This window comes from Astatotilapia calliptera, chromosome 17 (genome assembly GCF_900246225.1).
Source record: "Astatotilapia calliptera chromosome 17, fAstCal1.2, whole genome shotgun sequence".
NCBI lineage: Eukaryota > Metazoa > Chordata > Actinopteri > Cichliformes > Cichlidae > Astatotilapia > Astatotilapia calliptera.
This window is the reverse complement of record NC_039318.1, coordinates 17,165,585-17,189,639: the sequence shown is the minus strand read 5'-3', so window position 1 is coordinate 17,189,639 and position 24,055 is coordinate 17,165,585. Positions and strand designations below refer to the sequence as shown.

At 42.3% G+C, this 24,055-nt stretch overlaps 1 protein-coding gene and 1 pseudogene across 1 annotated transcript; both read right to left on the bottom strand.

The window, feature by feature from the left end:
- Positions 1-266: 266 nt before the first annotated feature.
- Positions 267-1,604, bottom strand: LOC113008827 (H-2 class II histocompatibility antigen, A-Q alpha chain-like). The gene is made up of 4 exons (XM_026146655.1): positions 1,509-1,604; positions 1,133-1,375; positions 725-1,006; positions 267-636 (listed from the first exon to the last, which is right to left on the bottom strand). Exons 1-4 carry the CDS (start codon positions 1,561-1,563, stop codon positions 506-508), a joined length of 711 nt encoding a protein of 236 aa, XP_026002440.1. The 5' UTR covers positions 1,564-1,604; the 3' UTR covers positions 267-505.
- Positions 1,605-5,922: 4,318 nt separating this feature from the next.
- Positions 5,923-9,996, bottom strand: LOC113009495 (uncharacterized protein K02A2.6-like; annotated as a pseudogene).
- Between the last annotated feature and the right edge of the window lie 14,059 nt (positions 9,997-24,055).

The window sequence follows — 24,055 nt, the reverse complement described above, 5'->3', positions numbered from 1 at the left end:
CCCACAATTAAGTCTTTTTTCTCATTCTACTTGGCATAATGCACCTAATATGATTTTAGAGTTATGGATCATTAGTGAGGCATATTTCAGCGCTAGAATACCAGTAATGCAAACTTCAAGCTCTGCACTAATGCTAAGAACCAAAAATGTGCTGCAGCGTGTCACATCTAAAAGTGTCGTGTGAAAAGTGCTGGTATCACCGTTCAGCTTTACTGCACAGTATTAATAGTATGAAAGAGTTTTATTATAGAAACACTGACACATCAGCCAAAGAACTACTGCTTTATTTTTTAACTAGAAAGACTTAAATCTGTGGGACTAGTGTATTCATAATGGAAAATGTCAATTGTCGCTGGTAATTTTAACACAGCATATGAGCCATTACACAAGGAATGAAAATAAGAGACAGTTCAGGTTTCTCAGTAAACACAGATGAAAGTTATGCCTGCTGGAAACAAACCAAGGACTATGCAATCTGAGCTCTATAAAATATGTAGTATACATCTCAACCAGTGGGACCAGATTTCCCTGCTTTAAAAAAAAAGTAGGTTCCTATGAAAACTCCAATCAATCCAAGACTCAGGCCAAGTCCACAGAAGACAGCTGGACCTTTGCTGAGCTCATCTGTTTCAACCTCTGCAGAGGACAGCAGAAAGAAATGATGAATTCTAGACATTAAATCGTAATATATGTGCTAAAATATCTGAAGCTTCTTTGTTCTCACCCCAAAACTTGGTCTGAGGCTCGTCCAGCAATTCATGTTCCACAGTGCAACTGTAGATGTCTCCTTTCTCTGGCACAAAGTTGAAGTAGGACAAAACATAAGCAGTCCCATCAGGATTGGACAAAGTTTTGATGAAAGGGTCTTCCACTGTTACTTCTACATCATTCTTGGTCCACTTAATGTTGATCGAAGGAGGAAAGAAGTGGTTGATGAAGCAGATGAGGGTATTATCTTCCCCTGTTATCACTTCATCTCTGGGGTAGATGATGAATTCTGGTGGTTCTAAATTAAATGAACACATGATTTTCTTAAATTCAACTTTCTCGTTTAAAAAAAAAAGATCTAAAAAACTTGCAGCATAAACAGTGAAAACTGAACAGGAAACATAACAGTTTGAGTTTCACTGACCTTTTTTCTTTATTACAGACTTGTCTGGCTTCCATCTGTAGATGTCATTTTTGCACATACTTCGATATAATACTGCATATTTGTAGGCGTTGGGTAAATGAAAACTTACGGGAATTTTGCTCTCCCAAATCAGAAGATCTTTTTTAAAGTCTGCATAGTATACGTCATCACCATCGAATGCTGCACAGATTTGAGTATCACTTGAGTCAAAACATCCATAGATGTGACAAAGTGTATGACTTCCTAGGATCAAGTGACAACACAGTTAAAAACACAGTGTTAATATATTCTAAATTACAAAAACAATAAATCATAAACACAGCTTACAACATGAAAGTTTACGGATTAACCAGTAATGGGAAATAATGATACCTACCTTCAGCCTCGACGCAGGCTGCTGTAGACAAAATAATTATGGTTTTAAGGAACATATTCAGTCTGTACTTCTCGGTGTTCTGCCTTGTCTTTAGTATCAAAGTTGACGCTGATACAAGACAACTTCCTCATTGTTAAACAAATCATATAAATGTTGCTGGGAAGAGAACAGGAGGAGGGGAAGAGTCAAGTAGAACTTGCTGAACAGCTTAAACTAAGATAAATACAGTTTATTGAGCAAAAAATCAAATCCAAATGAACACATTCACTGTGGATACTGTTGGGTTTTTATGAGAGCGAAGCCAAAAATGCTCAAATTATCAGTTTTCACAATTTATAATTAAACATTTAGAATTTCAAATTAGTTTTACATGGTGCCGTGGACCTCCGTCTCTCTGGCTCAGAGACAAAATGCTGCTATACTCAGGCAGTAAAGACTTTTATTGCGTGTGGTAAAACCAGAATGTTAACATGATTGGTCAGCAGTTGGAGACTTTAGACCCTGTGTATGCCGGCTTGTACACATACACGAGAGACACGAGAGTTCTTCTTTACTTATGTTTACTGTGCTTCTCTAAACGTACACAGGTACACCGTAGAACTGGTGATTACAATTGTACAAGAAAATTATATTCCAGCCTTTAAACATATTGCAATATAAAATTCACAAAATATAAACAAACATACCACTTTGGCCTGCAAGTGGACAAACCAGTGTATTTTGAGCTTAGGACTTGTTATCGCTTCTTTGACATTCACACATCTCGACTGTCACCATGAGCAGCTTCTTTGACCTTTTTTTCCCAAAACAGGAAGTGGCCTCTGGCCTTACCTTAAATGTTAACATGCTCAACATAAAAATAAAACATACAAAATAAAATGCGTTAATTCAAATTACATTATCATTACAAGAGCTCCGCCTAGTGGTCAAGTACTAACAATCCAACAGCTGTTACACTATGTCTGACTCATGTTTCTTCTTCTGCACCTTTTTGGACATTCCCTAACACCAGAATTCATAGCCCTGTTGTTCTCTAGACAAGTCAGAACTAAAGTTTTATACCTTGTGGTGACATCACCAGTCCTGGCGGATGATCCCTCTCACACATTCCTCAGAGAAGAAGGCTTCTCTCTTCTTATGGCTGTTAGTATCTGAGTCTAAATCCAAAGCTATCCTACAATGCATATCTGTGTGCAATATAGGATCAAACATAATATATATCACATATATATATATATATATATATATATATATCACATATATATACATATATATGTGATACAAATTTAGGTAATTGTGTAATATAAAATAATGGGAGTACATGAGCTTAGCAGATACAACAGATGGTAAGTGTTGATGGCTAAAGTTGAGTCTACTCATCCTCCATAAGCTCTAATTCATAATCTTTACAAGCGTGGCAGAAGAATAGGGTTGCCAACTCCCTGAAAAATAAATAAGGGACACCTCGTTGCCAGGGCCGGGCAACCCAGTTGTCTTCACCCTTCCCAGTGTGGTGAATTTTCTAGCTCTTTTTTTTTTTTGTGTGAAATTATTTTTTTTAACCATTTGACTTGAAGTTGATTTAAGTAGATGCATATTCTATTCTTTGTGATATGAACACATGTGAAACAAGTGATCATTTAGCCATTTATTTTTAGCTCAAAATGACAACATTAACACAATAAAACAGGTCTCTTTCTTAAACAGAAGCCTGTCATTGTCATGGTCCTGGGCCATGTGGGCCCAGTATTCTCAGTTCCTTGTATTTTTGTATTTCGTTCCTTATTTAGGTCTTGTTTCCTGAGTTGTCCTGTTATGTTGTTCCTTATTTGACTTCCCCTTGTGACTCTTATCCCCTGTGTGCCCCTCTATGTATCTGTGAGCCCTCATCTCCCCTCGTGTTTCATTTCCATGTTTCCCCAGCCCACTATGCCCGTGCTCTCTCTCTCCTCCTGTTTGCACCTCTGTGTACTCTGTGTACTTCCTGTTTTACTTTGACAGTCTCCCGTCAGTGTTGTTTACTCCTGCCATGTCTTGTTATGTTTATCTGTGTCAGCTGTGTTCCCATGTGTGGCCACTTCCCCTGATCATCCCTCTTGTGTATTTAGTCTCTGTGTTTCATGTAGTCTGTGTCGCGTCGTCTGTGTTTCCACCCTCTATGTTTCCATGCCCGGTCTATTGTATTCTTAGTCATAGCTTTACCTTAGTTATTCCCAGTTTAGGTTTCTGTTTAGCCACGCTATCCCTGCTGTATTTGTATACCTTGTCATCAGCCACAATAAAAGGCTCGCTTTTGTTTAAAGTTCACTCCCGTCTGCTCACCTGTGTTCGCACCTGGGTCCACCATACACACCACCGCACGGTCTGTCACAGCGGACCGTGACAGTCATGCTTAACTTTTGAGAATATAAGTAAATCTTTCTTTAAAAGAACTCTGTCCTGCTTAACTTAAAATAATAGAAAGAAAAACATTCTTGTAACAGTGCACATTTAGTGCATTTAGTACAACTGGCTTCAGCTGAGGTATTATTTCAGCTTTTCTAATGCTAATCAGCTGTTCCTGTTTGTAAACCCGCTTGATCCCATGATTACGCATCTTAACTCATCATCATTATTCATCTATGTATTACTTTTATGTATTAGTCATCAATTTGTTGTAATCATCTATCCTTGCAGTTGTTTATTACACAAAATAAATTATATTATCACACTTCTGGCCACATAGCGCTGATATTCACTGCACATGCCCATATTAATTTTTTCCAGCCAGGTGTTTTCCTTTTCCCATTCTTCCCTTTCTCTGAGGGGAACAAACATTGCTGCTCTAATGCTGGGCTCACACTGTGCGGTTTTAGGCCCATTTTGAGACGATTTTTGAGTCGTGCGACTGATTTGGTGATCGGACCGATTTTGGCCTTCGTCGTGCGTCGTGTGGTATACGTGGGGTAACGAGAAGCCATTAACACCTCACGACCAGCTCCCGATCATCAATCGCTCGTGAGGGTCTCACCACAGCCGCTCACACTGCTCACGCGCAAACACGTAAACGTCGGTGAAACAGACGGAGCAGCACGGCAGTGCAGCGTGTGATCTGGACACAAGCGATGGAGGCACAACTTGTAGAACTTTGGAAAGCTCATCCGAGCCTTTTTGATGTGGCATCACAAAATTATCACGACCACAACAACCATGAAAATAGTTGGATCTACACTGCTGCTCAATCACAGCTGCCTGATCAATGTCTTTCATTAGCAATTTAGCAAAGTTGATGATGGTGGTGTGTCTGTGTGAGTGAAAGACAGAGAGAGCGAGCGACAGATTTTCTGTTATAACCTTCATTTTATGGACGCACAGTGTGAGCACTCAGGTCGCATCAGAGCATCGGGCGGTATAGTGTGAGAGACCCTGCATCGTGACCTATGAACTTCTAACCCCTGCGAGTCAATCGTGCAGTTTGAGCAGGAGCTGAATAACGTGACTGAAAATATCGCACAGTGTCTGCCCAGCTTTAGGTGTACTGTCATCCGAGACTTGCACCGCAGTGTCGGCGTTTGTTTCCCTGTTGGCCATGCTTGTTGTTGTGGTCACCTGTTGTCTTCCGGTATTTTCTCCGGAAGCGACCTTTCCTCGACCAATGAGATGAGCGGTAATCTGAATTGTCATACTCGAATTGTCATAAGTGTGCTGTCAGCTCATTGGTCACAAAGCAGGAGAGGGGCTGGGAATTATGTTTTCAAACAAAGCGTTAATTCCATTAAAAGTTATAGACTACTTTTGATTCTCACTGTATTACGGGACAAAGTGCGTCCCTTATTAGCTCAATACGGGACGTGTACTTTTGTTTCTAAATACGGGACGATTCCTGTTGCATCTTCAAAAAATAAAAATACAATAACTGAGCCTTACACCGGAGTATCGTTGCACTGGTTTACTGAACCTTTCTTTCAGGGCATGTACAGAACATGAGCATCCATTTTCTACTGCCTCCTACAGGACACACACTTCTTCCACTTCCTTACACATTAATGTAACACAGAACTAATACTGCCTCTCCTGGCATTACCATTGTAACAACACACTCATTCTGTTTCTTTCAGAAGAATAACAGGAACTTAGGATGTAGGTATCTATGAATAATAACTATTATATATACTCATATATTTATATAACCACTTATTTCTTGCGATACCACATCTCCTCCCCCCTTAAGTCAACAACTCCCTTGACTTACAAAATAACTGTTTATCTAAAGAATGCTTAACAAGCAATCAACATGTAATTAAGGTAACCATACAACCATACAACTGTACATAGGTTTCCATGTTTCTCTTTTTTTTTTTTTTTCTAACTAGGAAGGTACGTCCTTCCTGTGAGATCAGAGCGCATTGTTGCTCTATTTCTGGAAGATCTCACACTACCTAACAAAGTCCTTTAAAGTCTCTGGTGGACGTCTCTCTCTCTGGGAACGTCGCAACACGGGTGTCACTGAGGAGTCTCCGGGAGCTGGAGTCTCCGGAGCATAAGGCAACTCCATTGCCGGAGGTTGTGGAGATGTGTCCAACTCCAATGGCAAGCAGCACTCAGGCACTGATTCTTTGTCAAGCAATGGCTCTACCTCCCTGTCTGGTGTACTGGGAACAGTGTCAGCCACTCTTGCTCTCACCTGATCCACGTGCCGCTTCACAGTTTGACCTGATCCAATGGTAACAATGTAAGACACTGGACCTGATGCTCTCACAATGACTGCGGGAATCCACTTCGGGCCATAGGAGTAGTTTCTGATGAAGACCTTGTCTCTTGGTGTGAAACTTCTCAGTCTTTTCTTGGTGTCATGATTTTCTTTCTGTTTCAATTGTTTGTGCTGCACTTTTGTTTTCACATCAGGCATGAGCAAGTCCAAAACTGATCTGAGTCTCCGTGACATCATCAACTCTGCAGGTGATAAACCAGTAGTGGCATGCGGTGTGATGCGATAACTGAACAGAAATCAGGACAGTCTGGTTTGCAAGGTATCACCTTTGACTTTCTTCATCCCCTCCTTAAAGGTCTGGACCGCCCTCTCAGCTAGCCCATTTGAAGAAGGGTGGAAAGGTGCTGATCTTACATGGTCAATTCCATTCTGCTTCATGAATGACTCAAATTCAGCACTTGTGAAGCATGTTCCGTTGTCTGAAACTAACATTTTAGGTAGTCCAAACACACTGAAACTCTGGCGCAGTTTCTCTATAGTTACCTGTGATGTAGAGGATTTCACAGGGTAAATGTCCATCCACTTGGAATAAGCATCCACAATGATTAGAAACATCTCCCCGAGGAAAGGCCCTGCATAGTCCACATGGATTCTGGACCATGGTGACTCCGGCCACTCCCAAGGGTGTGATGGTGCAGTAGGTGGTGACTTGGAGTGTTTCTGACACTCCTCACATGCCTGCACTTCTCTTTCAATGTTCTCATCCATCCCTGGCCACCATACATACGACCTTGCCAAGCCTTTCATCTTCGACATGCCTGTATGAGTCTGGTGCAGGAGTTTCAATATTTTGTCTCGGCCTTTGGTGGGAATAATTACTCGGGCTCCCCAGAGCACGCAACCATCCCTCACACTCAGTTCCAGCTTTCTCTGTCGATACGGCTTTAAACAGGTGTCGGTCTCAGTTGGCCAGCCTTTTAAGGTGTACTCGTGGACTTGCGACAACAAGACATCCTTAGCTGTCCATCGTTTGATCTGTGCAGTGTCCACTAATGTGTCATCCAGTACATCCATCATCAAAACCTGCTCAGCCATCTCTTGCTCAAGTGCTGAGTCTGGTACCGGCAACCGGCTGAGCGCATCCGCGTTTTCATGATGTTTTCCTGGCTTGTACCTGATGTTGTACTCGTAAGCACTCAATGTCACGGCCCATCTTTGTACTCTTGGTGAGCCCATCTGAGGTATAGGCTTCTTTTCATTGAACAGTTAGATTAGGGGTTTATGATCTGTGTAAATCGTGAAAACTCGGCCATACAAGTAGTTGTGAAATTTCGTGATGCCAAATATCACAGCTAGACCTTCTTTGTCAAGCTGAGAATACTTTTTCTCAGCAGGAGAGAGTGTGCGTGACATGAACCCCAAAGGTCTCTCGCTTCCATCCTCCATCTTATGTGACAATACGGCGCCTACGCCGTATGGGGATGCATCACATGAGAGAACCAACTCACGGTCAGCAGAATAATGAACTAACACCTCTGCTGAGTTCAACAGGTTCTTAGATTTCTGGAATGCTTCCTCTTGTCTCTTTTGCCATGTCCACCGTACCTCGTGTCTCAAAAGTTCATGTAAGGGTGCCAACAGGGTTGCCAGGTTTGGAAGGAATTTGTTGTAGTAATTTAGCAAACCTAAGTATGCTTTCAGTTCAGTGACATTTGTGGGGGTAGGTGCGTCCATGATTGCTTTAACTTTGTTTTCCGCTGGGTGGAGCCCCTGGGCGTCCACTATGTGCCCCAAGTACTCCACTTTCTCTTGCATGAAGGCACACTTGCACCTCTTTAACCTCAACCCAGCTTCCTCCAACCGGGTCAACACCTCAACCAGGTTCTGTAGATGGCTTACTTCATCCACTCCAGTCATTAAGATGTCATCTAAATACACCGCTACATGAGGTATCCCCTTCAAAAGACTTTCCATGGTCCTCTGGAATATTGCTGGAGCAGAGGCCACTCCAAAAGGCAATCTATTATACGTGAACAGCCCCCGAGATGTGTTTACTGTCACGTACTTTTTCGATTCGTCATCCAAGAGGATTTGCTGGTAAGCGTGGCTCATGTCTAATTTTGAGAACTGCTTACCCCCGGACAGTGTGGCAAACAAGTCCTCCATTCTGGGTATGGGGTACTGTTCCAGTGAAGCCACGGTATTTACAGTAAGCTTGTAATCCCCACACAGTCTTATTGTCCCTGTGGGCTTCAGGAGTGGCACTACTGGTGCCGCCCATTCAGCATATTTCACTGGCGAGATGATGCCTTCTTTCAACAGTCGGTCTATTTCCTCGTCGACTTTTGCTCGCATAGCAAAGGGGACAGAACGCAGACGGAAGAAGCGTGGGGTGACATCACTTTTCACATGAATAGCAGCTTTCATTCTTTTCAGGGTGCCCAACTCCTCTTTGAACACATTCTCATGTTTACTTAACACTTGCTGAAGTGTTTTTTCTGTTGTTTTGACTTGGTGCAGCTTTCTGTTGTTAGGACTGTTTTTCACTTCACCCCAGTCCAATTTAATTTCCTCGAGCCAAGCTCGACCTAGCAAGCTGGGGCCGTCGCCTTCGACCACCACCAGGGGCAGATGTTTTTTCTGCTGCTTGTATTTGACGCTGACTCGTGTTGCACCAATCACCTTAACAAGATCCCCTGTATAAGTTTCGAGCTTGATTTTGATGGGCTGCAGGCTGGGGGGCTTGCTGTCTTTCCCTGTTTCTCTGAACGTTGCTTCGTTCATGACTGTTAGGCAACATCCAGTGTCTATTTCAAAGTTCACCTTTTTCCCATCAATTTGCATATCCACAGTGTAGGGGTCTACTCTTCTTAAGTGTACCACACTGCCACGCCCTAACTTGAACAGTTTTCTTTTGTGCCCTTGACTGCACTTGACACAGTTCAACATGAAAGAGTCATCTTCAGAGCTATCAGTTTTGTTGTTATCTGCTTTCTCGCCCACATTGTGAGTACTGTAGTGTGAACTCTGCTTTTTTTCTTTCTTTACATATGTCGATCCATACTTTTTCTGGTTCAGTTTAGTCTTGCTTTTACAAGCTCTAGCTATGTGTCCCACTTTACCACAAGCATGACATTTTTCTTGTTTGTACTTACAGTCTGCTGCTGTGTGCTTGGTTCCTTTGCAACGATAACACTCTTTATTTTCTGCTTTAAAGGTACGACTCTCCTGTTGTCCTCTAGTGAGACTGAAACATTTTGCTGATGCCCTTGAGGTCTGCAGGTCCTGTGCATTTTTATTTGCAGTCTCCATGGCTACTGCAATTGACAGAGCCTTGTCAAAAGTGAGATCTATTTCTGACAAGAGACGTCTCTGAATTCGGTCATCCTTAATTCCGCAGACGATCCTATCTCTCAACATCTGTTGTAACGTGTTGCCATAGTTACAATCCTGTGCCAGGCGACGCAGCTCCGCTACATATTCCATGACTGTTTCATTCGGCTTGCGGGAGCGAGAGTCGAACTTATACCTTTGCACAATTTCACTGGGCTTCGGATCGAAGTGATTTTTCATCAGAAGCACCAGCTCTTGGAAGGTTTTGTCTTTGGGCTTGGTCGGACTGAGAAGGTTTCGCATCAAGCTGTACGTCGCTGCTCCGACGACACTTATTAATATCGCTCTTTGTTTCTCTGCATCGTCGATCCCGTTAGCTGCGAAAAACTGCTCGAGTATTTCCGTATACTCATCCCAAGTCTGATTCTTTGGATCGAACGCTACTAGCGTGCCAATTGTAGCCATTTCCACTTCGAGGTCACTGCCTTCTATTTCCAGCCGAAAACTTTTGCATTTTTTGAAAAGCTAGCCAAACCTGTAGCCGACTCCATCACTTTATTTACTTCTCTTTTCTTTCAGTCCGATCGCCCAAACTCCTTTCCCCTAAACGTCCTCGTCGCCAAAAAGATGTTGCATCTTCAAAAAATAAAAATACAATAACTGAGCCTTACACCGGAGTATCGTTGCACTGGTTTACTGAACCTTTCTTTCAGGGCATGTACAGAACATGAGCATCCATTTTCTACTGCCTCCTACAGGACACACACTTCTTCCACTTCCTTACACATTAATGTAACACAGAACTAATACTGCCTCTCCTGGCATTACCATTGCAACAACACACTCATTCTGTTTCTTTCAGAAGAATAACAGGAACTTAGGATGTAGGTATCTATGAATAATAACTATTATGTATACTCATATATTTATATAACCACTTATTTCTTGCGATACCACAATTCCGTATTTTAAGGGACGGTTGGCAACCCTAAGAAGAGTTTTGAAGCTTTTGCAGGTGAAGCAGAATCATTGATCTGCCTGCTCGTTGTCCTTATAATAAATTCTAGGTGAGGAGGAAAAGCCACTGGGCACAGGGAGAGCCAACACCCCAGGAACGTTTAACCCACAATCCTGCAATCCTAATTACTGTATTTAGTTAAATGCTGCCACCTGGCATGGCATTTTAAAATCAACAGCAAACAAGTTCTGCTAACTTTCAAGTTACTTTTTATGTTTCACAACATACAGTCAGGCTCCACACGCATTTAAATGACAACAACATTTTTGTAATTTTGGCCACAATACAATTTAAGAGCAAACAAATATTCATGTGATTGTCTAAGGAGCTTGGGAAGAAACGTGTCTGGACTTCTTTAAGTTGGACTTCTGTTTAAGTTGTCCATTTTGGACAGAGAGGACAGATGGTTTGAAAGTGGAGTGAAAGAAGCCATCCATGTCCACTGTGAACAACCATCTTTGAACAGAGGCGGTGGCTTACGACACCAACTGTCTGCCATCTATAATCCAGTTTCGAGATCCCTCCCAGACGCCTTAACGCCCACTCACATCCTGGGCCATTTGACGTCAGGAAATCACATGATAGGGTGGATAGGTTTCACAAGAAGTTCCCCCGAAACCCATTTTCACACTTTGGCTCGTGTGATTAGGTAGGATCATTAGGAGGTCCATTGTCCCTCTTGGGGGGACACTACCATAAGGCTTAAATCTGGGACTCTCCACCAGAGGCGGAGCCAGACATTTGAAACACCCAGGGCTTAGCCCTAAAGTCAAGTCAAGTCAAGTCAAGTTTATTTATAGAGCACATTTAAAAACAACCAAGGCTGACCAAAGTGCTGTACAGTAAATACAGATAAAAATACAATAGAACACAATTTCGTAAAACACCTCGCTGATCAAATAAAAAATAAATAAACAAATAAATTAAACCTTTCTAAAAGCCAATGAAAAGAGGTGAGTTTTAAGAGCAGTTTTAAAAGTTTCTAGGCTTTTGGAGAATCTGACGTGAGGAGGTAAACTGTTCCACAGTCTGGGTGCAGCCACAGCAAACGCCCTCTCTCCCTTTGTCTTTAATTTATACCTGGGAACATCTAAAAGCATCAGATCGGCTGACCTCAAAGATCTCCTGGGGCGGATACTAAAGGGTAGTATGCATGTGGGATTTTTTATTTATTTTTTTTTTGGGGGGGGGTTAGAAATGACTGAAAGATTAATAGAGATAAGATAAGATAAGATAAGATAAGAGTTTTCAAAAGCACGGCACCGACAGAAGTTACAGAGTTACAGAATATTATATATATATATATATACACACACACACACACACACACATATATATATAAATACAGAGACAGATATAAATAAAATATACGAAGGGGATAAATAGAATAAATAGGAATAAAAATTAAAATACAAGTGATTTGCACATTTCAAGTATTGAGGTCTATTGCACATTTGACTATTTACAAAAGTATTGCACAAAGGTATTGCACAGTGAGGTGAAGAGGCACTACAGCTTAGTTGTTCCCCCCTCCTTTGTCCTCCTCTCTCCCCTCCCTCTCCCCTCCAGAGAGGAGTTAAACAGTTTGATGGCGTGTGGGACAAAGGAGTTTTTAAGTCTGTTAGTTCTTGTCTTGGGGAGAAGCAACCTGTCACTGAACAGACTCTTCTGGTTGTTAATGGCCATGTGCAGAGGATGCCCAGCATTGTTCATAATGTCCAGCAGCTTTTTTAGTGTCCTTTTCTCTGCCACTGTCACCAGAGTGTCCAGCTTCATGCCGACCACAGAGCCAGCCTTCCTGATCAGTTTCTCCAGCCTGGATGAGTCCTTCTTTGCTGTGCTGCTCCCCCAGCACACCACAGCATAGAAAAGTACTCCAGCAACCACCGACTGGTAAAACATCCTCAGGAGCTTCCTGCAGATGTTAAAAGACCTCAGCCTCCTGAGGAAGTACAGTCGGCTTTGGGCTTTTTTATACAGGTGCTCTGTGTTGCATGACCAGTCCAGTTTATTGTCCACCCACAGCCCGAGGTACTTGTACTTGTTGACCACCTCCACCTCCTCCCCCTCTATCTGAACCGGCAGTGGACCTTCTCTGGACCTCCCAAAGTCCACAACCAGTTCCTTAGCCTTTGAGGTGTTGAGTTGAAGGTGGTTTGTGTGACTCCATGCGACAAAGTTCCTCACCAGACTTCTGTTCTCCTCTTCCTGATCATTCCAGATACACCCCATGATGGCTGTGTCATCTGCAAACTTCTGAATATGGCATAATTCAGAGTTGTAGCAGAAGTCAGAGGTGTACAGGGTGAAGAGAAGAGGGGACAGCACAGTTCCCTGTGGTGCTCCTGTGCTGCTGACCACAGTGTCAGACGTGATGTCCTTCAGCCTGACGTACTGTGGTCTGTCGGTGAGGTAGTCGGAGATCCAAGCCACCAGGCAGGGGTCCACCTCCATCCTGTTCAGTTTTTCCTGAAGCATACAGGGCCGGATGGTATTAAAGGCACTGGAAAAGTCAAGAAACAGGATCCTGACCGTGCCTTTTCCCCCATCCAGGTGTGAGTGGGCTCTATGCAGGAGGTACAGGATGGCATCCTCCACTCCGACATCCGCCTTATATGCAAACTGTAGTGGGTCCTGGGCATGTTGTACCTGTGGTCGGAGGAGGTTGAGGAAGAGCCGCTCTAGAGTCTTCATAAGATGTGACGTCAGTGCCACCGGTCGGAAGTCATTCAGCTCATTGGGCCGGTTCCTTTTGGGGACCGGGACGATGCAGGATGTCTTCCATAGGGCGGGCACTCTCCCCAGTCGCAGACTGAGATTGAAGACTTGTTGTAGCGGCTCCCCAAGTTCAGCAGCACACGCCTTTAGCATCCTAGGACACACCTTGTCTGGGCCTGCTGCCTTTCTGGGGCGAAGCTTCCTCAGTTGTCTCCTGACCTGATCCACTGTGACACTGGGAGATGTTTTGGAGGGGGGGAGAGAAGATGTCTTGCTGCTGAGAGAGGGATTGGAGGAGGGGGGTGTCTTAGTGTCAGGAAGGGGGGGGAAGCGAGGGAGGTAGGAGAGTGGGCAGAGGACTCTGTAGTAAAGGTGAGGGTGGGGGGGTTGTGGGCTGGTCAAACCTGTTGAAGAAGTTGTTGAGTTCGTTTGCCTTCTCCACAGTCCCCCCCCCCCCCCCCCCCCCCCCCCACTGTGCTTTTCTTGGTGTTGTGGCCTGTGATGGTTTTCACACCATTCCAGACCTCCCTCATATTGTTCCTCTCCAAATTCTGCTCCACTTTCCTCCTGTAGGTGTCCTTTGCTTCCCTCAGGCAGCGTTTCACCTCCTGCTGTGCTGCTTTCATCTCCTCCTTCACTTTGCTCCTGAAAGCCTTCTTCTTCATGTTGAGGACAGCTTTGACTTCCTGTGTTACCCACGGTTTGTTATTAGGATAACACCGTACCATCTTAGCAGGGGCGACCGTGTCCACACAAAAGTTGAGGTAGTCTGTAAGACAGTGTGTTGCCCCCTCTATGTCCTCACCAAGTGGGCTCAGAAGCACATCCCAGTCTGTGGTGTCATAGCAGTCTCTGAGAGCATCCTCCTTTTCTGGGGTCCATCTCCGGATGGAGCGTGTTGTGACCGGCTGCCTTTGGACGAGGGGTGTGTATTGTGGCTGTAGGTAAACCAGGTTGTGGTCTGACTTCCCTAGTGGGGGGAGGGGGGTGGCTCTGTATGCATCTCTCACATTGGCATACAGTAGGTCAATTATCCTGTTGCTCCTTGTGGGACAATTCACAAACTGGTGAAAAGCAGCCAGAGTAGAATCCAGTGTGGCATGGTTAAAGTCTCCAGATATAATAATGAAAGCCTCGGGGTTTTGTGTCTGAAGTCTTGCTGTGACTGTGTGTATTTTCTCACAGGCAGCTGCTGCGTCGGCCCTCGGAGGGATGTAAACACACACACAGATCACATGATTGAACTCCCGAGGTAGATAATATGGCCGCAAGCTAACAGCTAGCAGCTCCAGGTCCGGACGGCATACCGAATCTTTAACGGAGACGTGTCCAGGGTTACAGTATCTGTTGTTAACGTAGACAATGAGTCCCCCACTTTTTCCGCTGGCCTGCGTGTCCCTATCGGCTCTCACGGATGTGAAACCGCATAGGTCTACGTTAGCCTGCGGCGTTAGCTCGGTTAGCCACTTCTCCGTGAAGATAAACAAGCTGCACTCACGGTATAGTCTGTGGTTGTTCAGAGCGCACAGTTCGTCCATTTTATTCTGTAGCGAGTTCACGTTGCCCATGATCACTGTTGGGATTGATGGTTTGAATCGCCTCCGGTGATCCGCTCTCCTCGCTCCAGCTTTGCAGCCTCTGTAGCTCCTCTTTATCTCAGCCGGGATGTTGTGTCGCATGCCGGTCTGTCCCTTTGTTCTTAGTGCCAGTAGCTTGACTCTCGAATAGATGAAGGAGCTGGTTCCAGAAGTTTTAAAAAGTCCATTATCCATCTTGTATCGCTATATCTAAGAGGTATAAGTAGAGTAACTAGAGGAAGGTGAAATAAAGTTTGAAAGCCTAGTCTAAAAAAAGTTAAAGTTAAGAAAAAGGTGCGGTGTTGCAGAGCTACTTGGAAAGGCTGCCGTCACTCCAGCGCCATCTTTCAAGTAGGCTCTGTAATAGGCTCTGTTTTGAGTTTTGTTCAAAAAAGAATGACTTCATATAGGGAAAAATATATATCACATATGCAGGACACCTTAAACTAGGTTTTTAATTAAGCAGCAAGGCAGAACAAAATCAGGGCTGTATCAAGACACGAGGACTAAACCCCAATTCAACCAGACCCAGAACTGATCCTGAATTAAAACAGGACTACAACAGTTCAAAATCAGGACTACTTGGGACTTAACCAAGACAGAACCAGATGATAGTAGCACTAAAAATCACCATAGACCTGCACTACACTTGTTTTTTTAATTCTACCAAAGTCCACTATTTAGATTGAGAAAAGTTTATATAATTATTTAGCCTTGTTGTGCAAACAAGCCTGCATAACTTAATAAATATAGAATTTGAAAAATAGCAAACCTCAAAAGAAACACTAGGTACGAGATACATGAGTACCTATGATACGGTGATACTTTTGGTAAACAACCATTTGACTAACATGTGTGTCTCACCTGCTCTTCTTCATCTCTGTTCTGTCCTCATTCTCCTCTCTCTCCCTCTCTGTTCCTCTCTCTCCCTCTCTGTTCCTCTCTCTCCCTCTTTGTGCTGACAATCATCAAATATACAGTTGAAACCAGATATTTACACACTCTTCAGATCAAAACAAACACCTTTTTAATTGTAACATCAAATCAGACTAAATGTTTATTTTTTTAGATTAAATATAAAAAACATATTTGTTAACTTTAAGTGTAAAGAGAGAAACTATCTGTATTTCTTAATTACAAATGGCACCAAATTGTATTCAAACTGAGCCACACTAATGGAGCTCCACGATTCTCTTCCTGGTGTTTTGGTTGACATCTCTTGATTTTCCCATGTCACAGAAACAGGCTCTGTGTTTTGCCTTATATGCATCCACAGCTGTGCCACCAATTTACTCACATGGACTCTACTAACCTATCCGAAGCTTCTTCACCTCAGAATGGAATCGTCTGGAGTTTTCTTATTAATTAACAATAAACTTAGTGTACATGTACTCCTAATTTTGATCAAAGTGATAAAAAATAGACAGCTCTGTCTCTCTTTATTCTGACATTTAACTAATTCAAAATATATTTCACTATTTATCTAAAACAAAATGTTTTCTCCCTAAAGTGTATGTAAATATCTGGTTACAAATGTGAATATCCTGCTGTGTACTGAAATCCCTCTTGTTTTGCATAGAAATATACTGAACAACATAGTAAGCATAATATATAAAATAACATTTACCTGAGTTTTTTCTTTGAAAGAAGCCTCTAATGTCCATTCTTATATTTCAGTACATAACTGAAACCGATTTAGTCGGGGAGAGTAAGAACAGAAAATATGAAATAAACACACGTAAGCTAAGACTCTCTAAAAAAAATAGCATTTGTTCGGCTTTTCATTTCACCATTTGTTGATTCACTTGAACAGCAAGTAACGTAATATTGGTCAAGTGATCAGTTTGATATCAATCTTTCGTGATGCACCGTCATATTTACATTATTTGTACGGTACGAATGATTTGCTTTGGTACCTGGTCAAACTTAAGCTCTCCTTAGTATGGCTGGCTCAGTTTCTCCAACAGCGCACTCACAGGCAGCAGCTGCCTCGCCCTCTCGCTCAGTCGCTTAGTGCCTGAGCTCGGATCATACCAATATCAGAGGGGATGCACGCACAATCGTAAATTCCCATAGTGTGCACTATGTGCTTCGAATATTGCTTGCACTTTTTGTTTTATACAGTATGAAAAAATTACACTCCAAAAGACCCCGGGCTTCTGACAAAAAGACCCAGGCTTAAGCCCAGTAAGCCACCCCCACGCTCCGCCCCTGCTCTCCACCATTTGACCTTAGAAGAGAAGAAGCTTCTCAGATGAGAGGTGACACATCTTCAAGCAACTTAAAGAGCAAGACTCAGGGAGGGCCAGCCAATACCTAGCTGCAATATGTTTTCTGTAGTAAAATATTGTGGTCAGTGGTATCAGATGCTGAGCTGAGGTCCAACAGGACAAGCATTCCTGCCTTAACCATTTTGGCATCCTAACAAGATTTTAGGTCTTTAACCACTGCTCTACAGTGCACGCTGATATAACACCACGGACAGCTGACTGTGGAATATTTGGTATCAAGGAAATGTCTCAACGGGACTTTTTACAAAAGCTTCATCCTGTCATAGTACCACACTGGAGCTCACTCATCTCCTGAGGGCGAGCGATCCTTTCACAGATATTTGATTGGAACACTTGAATTCAGTAGCGGTTTTTGATATGGGCGACATGGGTGGTTGCCCAGGGCAGCATCGTGGTGGGGGGCGGCATCACGGGCATTGGCAAAAAAAAGTTGCTCGCACTCATGCTGCCCCGACATTATGCCAGCGCATTTTGGGGATGGCATAGGCACCCATCGGTGTTCTTACGGCCATTTGCTGCAGGGTGCCCTCCGTTTGCGAGGTGCGCCTGCTGCTTGCGGCACAGGGAGGAAAGGGCGGGGCGGCGGGGGATTCTCTGGCTGGCTGGAGTGGCATCTAATAACCAACTCTCAAATTAAAACAAAATAAAAACAAACCAACAAACACGAAAACACCAGACATTATGATACAGACTTATAATCTGCACCGATGTTTTTTCGAAATTCTATATGCGAAAAGTGAGCGTGAGAGCCCTCGGTGCGCCTGCTTGCTGCTGAAGTCAAAGTAAACTTTATCCGGTCGTTAAGTGATGACGTGACGAATCCTACTTCCGGTCCTAAAGTAGTCTGCGTTTAATATGGCTTTTGTGTTGTTAACATGTTTAATGTTTTGTATTTTCTTCTATTTAATCTCAAAAAGCTCCCAAAACAGTCAGTGATCACTGTTGACCTCACTCGGCTTTTATTACCGCTAATCATTTATTTAAGCTCAGTTTTTAAAACCTTAGGATGTAATCTACATTCTGGGAGCTGAGGAGAGCAGCTCTCAGACTAAATTTTAGGAGAGGATTGTTGTCCCATTCTTGTCTGATGGAGGATTCTAGCCACTCAATCATCCTGGGTGGACGGGAGCAACAACAAGCATGTGTTTAATGCACTCCAACAACTATCTGAGTTTGTTCTGCCACTGGAAAGTAGGGGTCTGAAACGGTAAGATAAAAGTGACACTCGTGACTATGCAGCTTCACTTTTATCTCGCTACCTTTAATTGCCATCACAACAGCAAATTTACCCCAGACCACAAACATCGGCTCAGAGAGACCAAGGTGTTCAACCATGCAGGCAATTTTTTATGCTGAAGCTGGTACTCCAGGTAAGAATGAGTCTGGTAGTACCAGTCACCGTCAGGCATCACGTCAGAGTAACGGACGTCTGTGGTCTATTTTTTAATGTAAAACGTTCTGTGTGTTCACAGCATTAAAACTACATTCAACATTTCATTTAAAAATTTAACAAGTCTCTTACATACGAATTGGATAAGGTCTAACATGGTCGTACACAACAGTTTCCTTTCAGCTGCTCTTGTTAGTGCATCAAAGGGATCTTTGTTCCACCATTTTGCTGCTTCAGTTGAATATGCTGTGAATCCCGTATAGTAGACTCTTGTGCTGTTGTACTCCATCATCAAGTTCTTATTTAAAAAAAGTTAATTAGTGTATATTCTGCATATATATTCCTAAGTATAATGTAGAACATGCTCTTACTTGGTCGTCTGAGAGAACTGAAATAAAAGGAAAGAAGTGTATTGATGTCAACAATCAATAAACTAGAGGAGGATCAGGATCAGAGAGGGGTGGACAGGACATAAGACACACTTTGAGAGAGAGAGACAGAGATGAATAATAACTAATGACTAAAATGGTCATTTGGGGTGAAACAATACTACAAGGTCTTTAAGATAAGATAAGGCCTGAATGACTTTAAATTTGATTCTGGATTTAAAAGGTTAACAGTGTAGAGAAGATAATATGGGAGAAATATGCTCTCTCTCTCTCTGTCTCTCTTGTTCCCGTCAGTACTCTCTGATGTCATAAATAAATTATTCATTTTATGTTTAAATTATTTTGGATACTTAGGTTTTTACATGCTTGTTTTATCTGTAAATGTGTACATATGTACAACCCAGATTGTAATTGCAGTTCAAAATAACATCCACTCATTGCTAATTATAGACTTTGAGATGAACTAATTAGATGAACTCTGTAGTCTGATTTGTTCTTTGTGAGCTTCACTGTGTTTATCATGTCTCTCTCTGCTCTTTTTAGTGTTGCTTAGCTTGCTCATCCGTCATCTATTAATTTCCCATTGACTCTAGTGACTCTAGTTTTGTTTGATCAGAGAGAGTCACATAAAATAAAAATGTTGCTATATTATTTCTTTTCTTGTGTCTCAGTCTGCTAAACTCCATGTGTGAGGAGATGCACTCAGTAAAGCTAAGAGCAGAGAAGGAGAAACTAACATGAAAGACAACAGTAAAGATTCTCACTGCGAGCTGAAATACAAATAGTGTTTTTTACATTTTTCACTGTATCGATCTTCATCATTTGTTATTTGTCATGGCCATTGGATCTGGGAGCTGTGACCATATTTCAGTGTCTCATCCTCTCTGTCTTCATGTTTACTTTCCTTGTGTCACATTCAGCTTGTCATCTGGTCACACTTATAGTGGCTTGCAAAAGTATTCGGCCCCCTTGAACTTTTCCACATTTTGTCACATTACAGCCACAAACATGAATCAATTTTATTGGAATTCCACGTGAAAGACCAACACAAAGTGGTGAACACGTGAGAAATGAAACAAAAATCATACATGATTCCAAACATCTTTTACAAATAAATAACTGAAAAGTGGGGTGTGTGTAATTATTCAGCCCCCTGAGTCCATACTTTGTAGAACCACCTTTTGCTGCAATTACAGCTGCCAGTCTTTTAGGGCATGTCTCTACCAGCTTTGCACATCTAGAGAATGAAATCCTTGCCCATTCTTCTTTACAAAACAGCTCCAGCTCAGTCAGATTAGATGGACAGTGTTTGTGAACAGCAGTTTTCAGATCTTGCCACAGATTCTCGATTGGATTTAGATCTGAACTTTGACTGGGCCATTCTAACACATGGATATGTTTTGTTTTAAACCGTTCCATTGTTGCCCTGGCTTTATGTTTAGAGTCGTTGTCCTGCTGGAAGGTGAACCTCCGCCCCAGTCTCAAGTCTTTTGCAGACTCCAAGAGGTTTTCTTCCAAGATTGCCCTGTATTTGGCTCCATCCATCTTCCCATCAACTTTGACCAGCTTCCCTGTCCCTGCTGAAGAGAAGCATCCCCAGAGCATGATGCTGCCACCACCATATTTGACAGTGGGGATGGTGTGTTCAGAGTGATGTGCAGTGTTAGTTTTTCCGCCACACATAGCGTTTTGCATTTTGGCCACAAAGTTCCATTTTGGTCTCATCTGACCAGAGCACCTTCTTCCACATGTTTGCTGTGTCCCCCACATGGCTTGTGGCAAACTGCAAACGGGACTTCTTATGGTTTTCTGTTAACAATGGCTTTCTTCTTGCCACTCTTCCGTAAAGGCCAACTTTGTGCAGTGCACGACTAATAGTTGTCCTATGGACAGATTCCCCCACTTGAGCTGTAGATCTCTGCAGCTCGTCCAGAGTCACCATGGGCCTCTTGGCTGCATTTCTGATCAGCGTTCTCCTTGTTCAGCTTGTGAGTTTAGGTGGACGGCCTTGTCTTGGTAGGTTTACACTTGTGCCATACTCCTTCCATTTCTGAATGGTCGCTTGAACAGTGCTCCGTGGGATGTTCAAGGCTTGGGAAATCTTTTCTGTACCCTAAGCCTGCTTTACATTTCTCAATAACTTTATCCCTGACCTGTCTGGTATGTTTTTGGACTTCATGGTGTTGTTATTCTCTTAGACAACCTCTGAGGCCGTCACAGAGCAGCTGTATTTGTACTGACATTAGATTACACACAGGTGCACTCTATTTAGTCATTAGCACTCATCAGGCAATGTCTATGGGCAACTGACTGCACTCAGACCAAAGGGGGCTGAATAATTACGCACACCCCACTTTGCAGTTATTTATTTGTAAAATCTGTTTGTAATTATGTATGATTTTTGTTCCACTTCTCACGTGTACACCACTTTGTGTTGGTCTTTCACGTGGAATTCCACTAAAATTGATTCATGTTTGTCGCTGTAATGTGACAAAATGTGGAAAAGTTCAAGGGGGCCGAATACTTTTGCAAGCCACTGTATTTAGCATCCTTACTGCCTGTGTCTGCTTCTTTGTAGCTATGTCCTGTTTATACATTGAAAGGCTTGTTTCCTCTATGCCATGTGTAGCTTTACTTACTTTCCTTGCTCTCACTGATTTGTTGTTTAGTTTACCACTTGTTTCCTTCTCATTTGTTATCCCTTGTATATATTGTCTCCAACTTCCCTTGTCGTCTTCTCTACTTATCTATGCCTCTAAGCTGTGTTCTCCATGTTTACTGACTTTGCATTTCCTGTGCGTCTGCAAATCTAGTTTACCATCTATAGAGCCTATCGTGACATTACTAGTAATGTTAGATTACTGCATCCCTATCCCAAATTACAAGTGAAGCAGATAAAAAGCTGTTGGATAAATTATTTTATGAAAATCAAATAGATCACCAAAAATAAGAGGAGTTAACACAGTTAAAACATGAAGAAATATAAAATGCCATAAAACCTTAACAATGTGAATAATATGGCACATACACTAAATCAATAACATAAAATAATTAGTAATAGCCGTAAAATTAAAGTTGGTATTCATGTAACTACTCCTTTATCGTTCACATTGAAATGGAAATGAATTCTGTGTTTACAAATGATCTGACGCAAGAGACGCACATAGGAAGATCTTGTAGCTCTGAAAGAAGCTGATCTATATCTCAACACCTGTAATTTAGTCAAATGACTGAATGGAGGGAGGGGCTGCCCTGCTCAAGCAAGAACAGACTTCATTTTACAGTCACAGAGCAGACTGTGCATTTTTGTGGTGTCAGAATTTATCAGCAGAATAACGTTCACAGGCCTCTCTGAGTTTCAGTCAGGTTTCAGAGCTCATCACAGCACAGAAACAGCTTTGGTTAAGGTTACAAATGATCTTTTTATGGCCTCTGACAGTGGACTCATCTCTGTGCTTGTCCTGCTAGACCTCAGTGCAGCGCTCTTTACTGTTGACCATAATATCCTATTAGAGCGATTAGAGCATGCTGTAGGTATTACAATTATTGCGCTGCAGTGATTTGTATCATATCTATCTAATAGACTCCAATTTGTGCATGTAAATGGAGAGTCCTCTTCAACTAAGCTGTAGTGCCTCTTCACCTCACTGTACAATACCTTGTGCAATACTTTTTGTAAATAGTCAATGGTGCAACATACCTCAATACTTGAAATGTGCAATTCACTTGTATTTTTATTTTTATTCCTATTTATTCTATTTATCCCCTTCGTATATTTTATTTATATTTGTCTCTGTATTTATATTTGTCTCTGTATTTATATGTGTGTGTGTGTGTGTGTGTGTGTGTGTGTGTGTGTGTGTGTGTGTGTGTGTGTGTGTGTGTGTGTGTGTGTGTGTGTGTGTGTATATAATATTCTGTAACTGTAACTTCTGTCGGTGCTGTGCTTTTTGGAAATCGAATTTCCCAGAGGAACCCACCCGAGGGATTAATAAAGTTCTATCTTATCTTATCTTATCTTATCTTATCTTATCTTATCTTATCTTATCTTATCTTATCTTACACACTGAGGTTAATTATGGTGTTCCACAGGGTTCAGTGCTAGGACCAATTCTGTTTACATTATACATGCTTCCCTTAGGCAGTATCATTAGAAGACAGCATACATTTTCACTGCTATGCAGATGACACCCAACTCTATCTGTCCATGAAGCCAGATAACACACACCAATTAGTTAAACTGCAGGAATGTCTTAAAGACATAAAGACCTGGATGGCCGCTAACTTTCTGCTTCTTAATTCAGATAAAACTGAGGTCATTGTACTCTGCACTGAAAATCTTAGAAATATGGTATCTAACCAGATTCTTACTCTGGATGGCATTACCTTGGCCTCCAGTAACACTGTGAAGAACCCTGGTGTCATTTTTGACCAAGACATGTCCTTCAATACACATATTAAACAAATATGTAAGACTGCTTTCTTCCATTCATGCAACATCTCTAAAATTAGAAATATCCTGTCTCAGAGTGACGCTGAAAAACTAGTTCATGCATTTATTACTTCCAGGCTGGACTACTGTAATTCATTATTATCAGGATGTCCAAAAAGCTCACTGAAAAGCCTTCAGTTAATCCAAAATGCTGCAGCAAGAGTCCTGACAGGGACTAGAAAGAGAGAGCATATTTCTCCTGTATTGGCTTCCCTTCATTGGCTTCCTGTTAAATCCAGAATTTAATTCAAAATCCTGCTCCTCAAGGTCTTAAATAATCAGGCCCCATCTTATCTTAATGACCTTGTAGTACCATGTCACCCTATTAGAGCACTTTGCTCTCGCTCTGCAGGCTTAGTTGTTGTTCCTAGAGTATTTAAAAGTAGAATGGGAGGGAGAGCCTTCAGTTTTCAAGCCCCTCTTCTGTGGAACCAGCTTCCAGTTTGGATTCAGGAGACAGACACTATCTCTACTTTTAAGATTAGGCTTAAAACTTTCCTTTTTGCTAAAGCATATAGTTAGGGCTGGACCAGGTGACCCTGAATCCTCCCTTAGTTATGCTGCAATAGACGTAGGCTGCCGGGGATTCCCATGATTCATTGAGTTTTTCCTTTCCAGTCACCTTTCTCACTCACTGTGTGTTAACAGA

Excerpts from the sequence above, each read along its gene's own strand:
- LOC113008827 (XM_026146655.1), bottom strand. The coding sequence starts at position 1,563 with ATGTTCCTTAAAACCATAATTATTTTGTCTACAGCAGCCTGCGTCGAG. Across the intron at positions 1,376-1,508 it reads AGCCTGCGTCGAGGCTGAAG|GAAGTCATACACTTTGTCAC; the intron begins GTAGGTATCATT and ends ACTTGATCCTAG. Across the intron at positions 1,007-1,132 it reads GTCTGTAATAAAGAAAAAAG|AACCACCAGAATTCATCATC; the intron begins GTCAGTGAAACT and ends CATTTAATTTAG.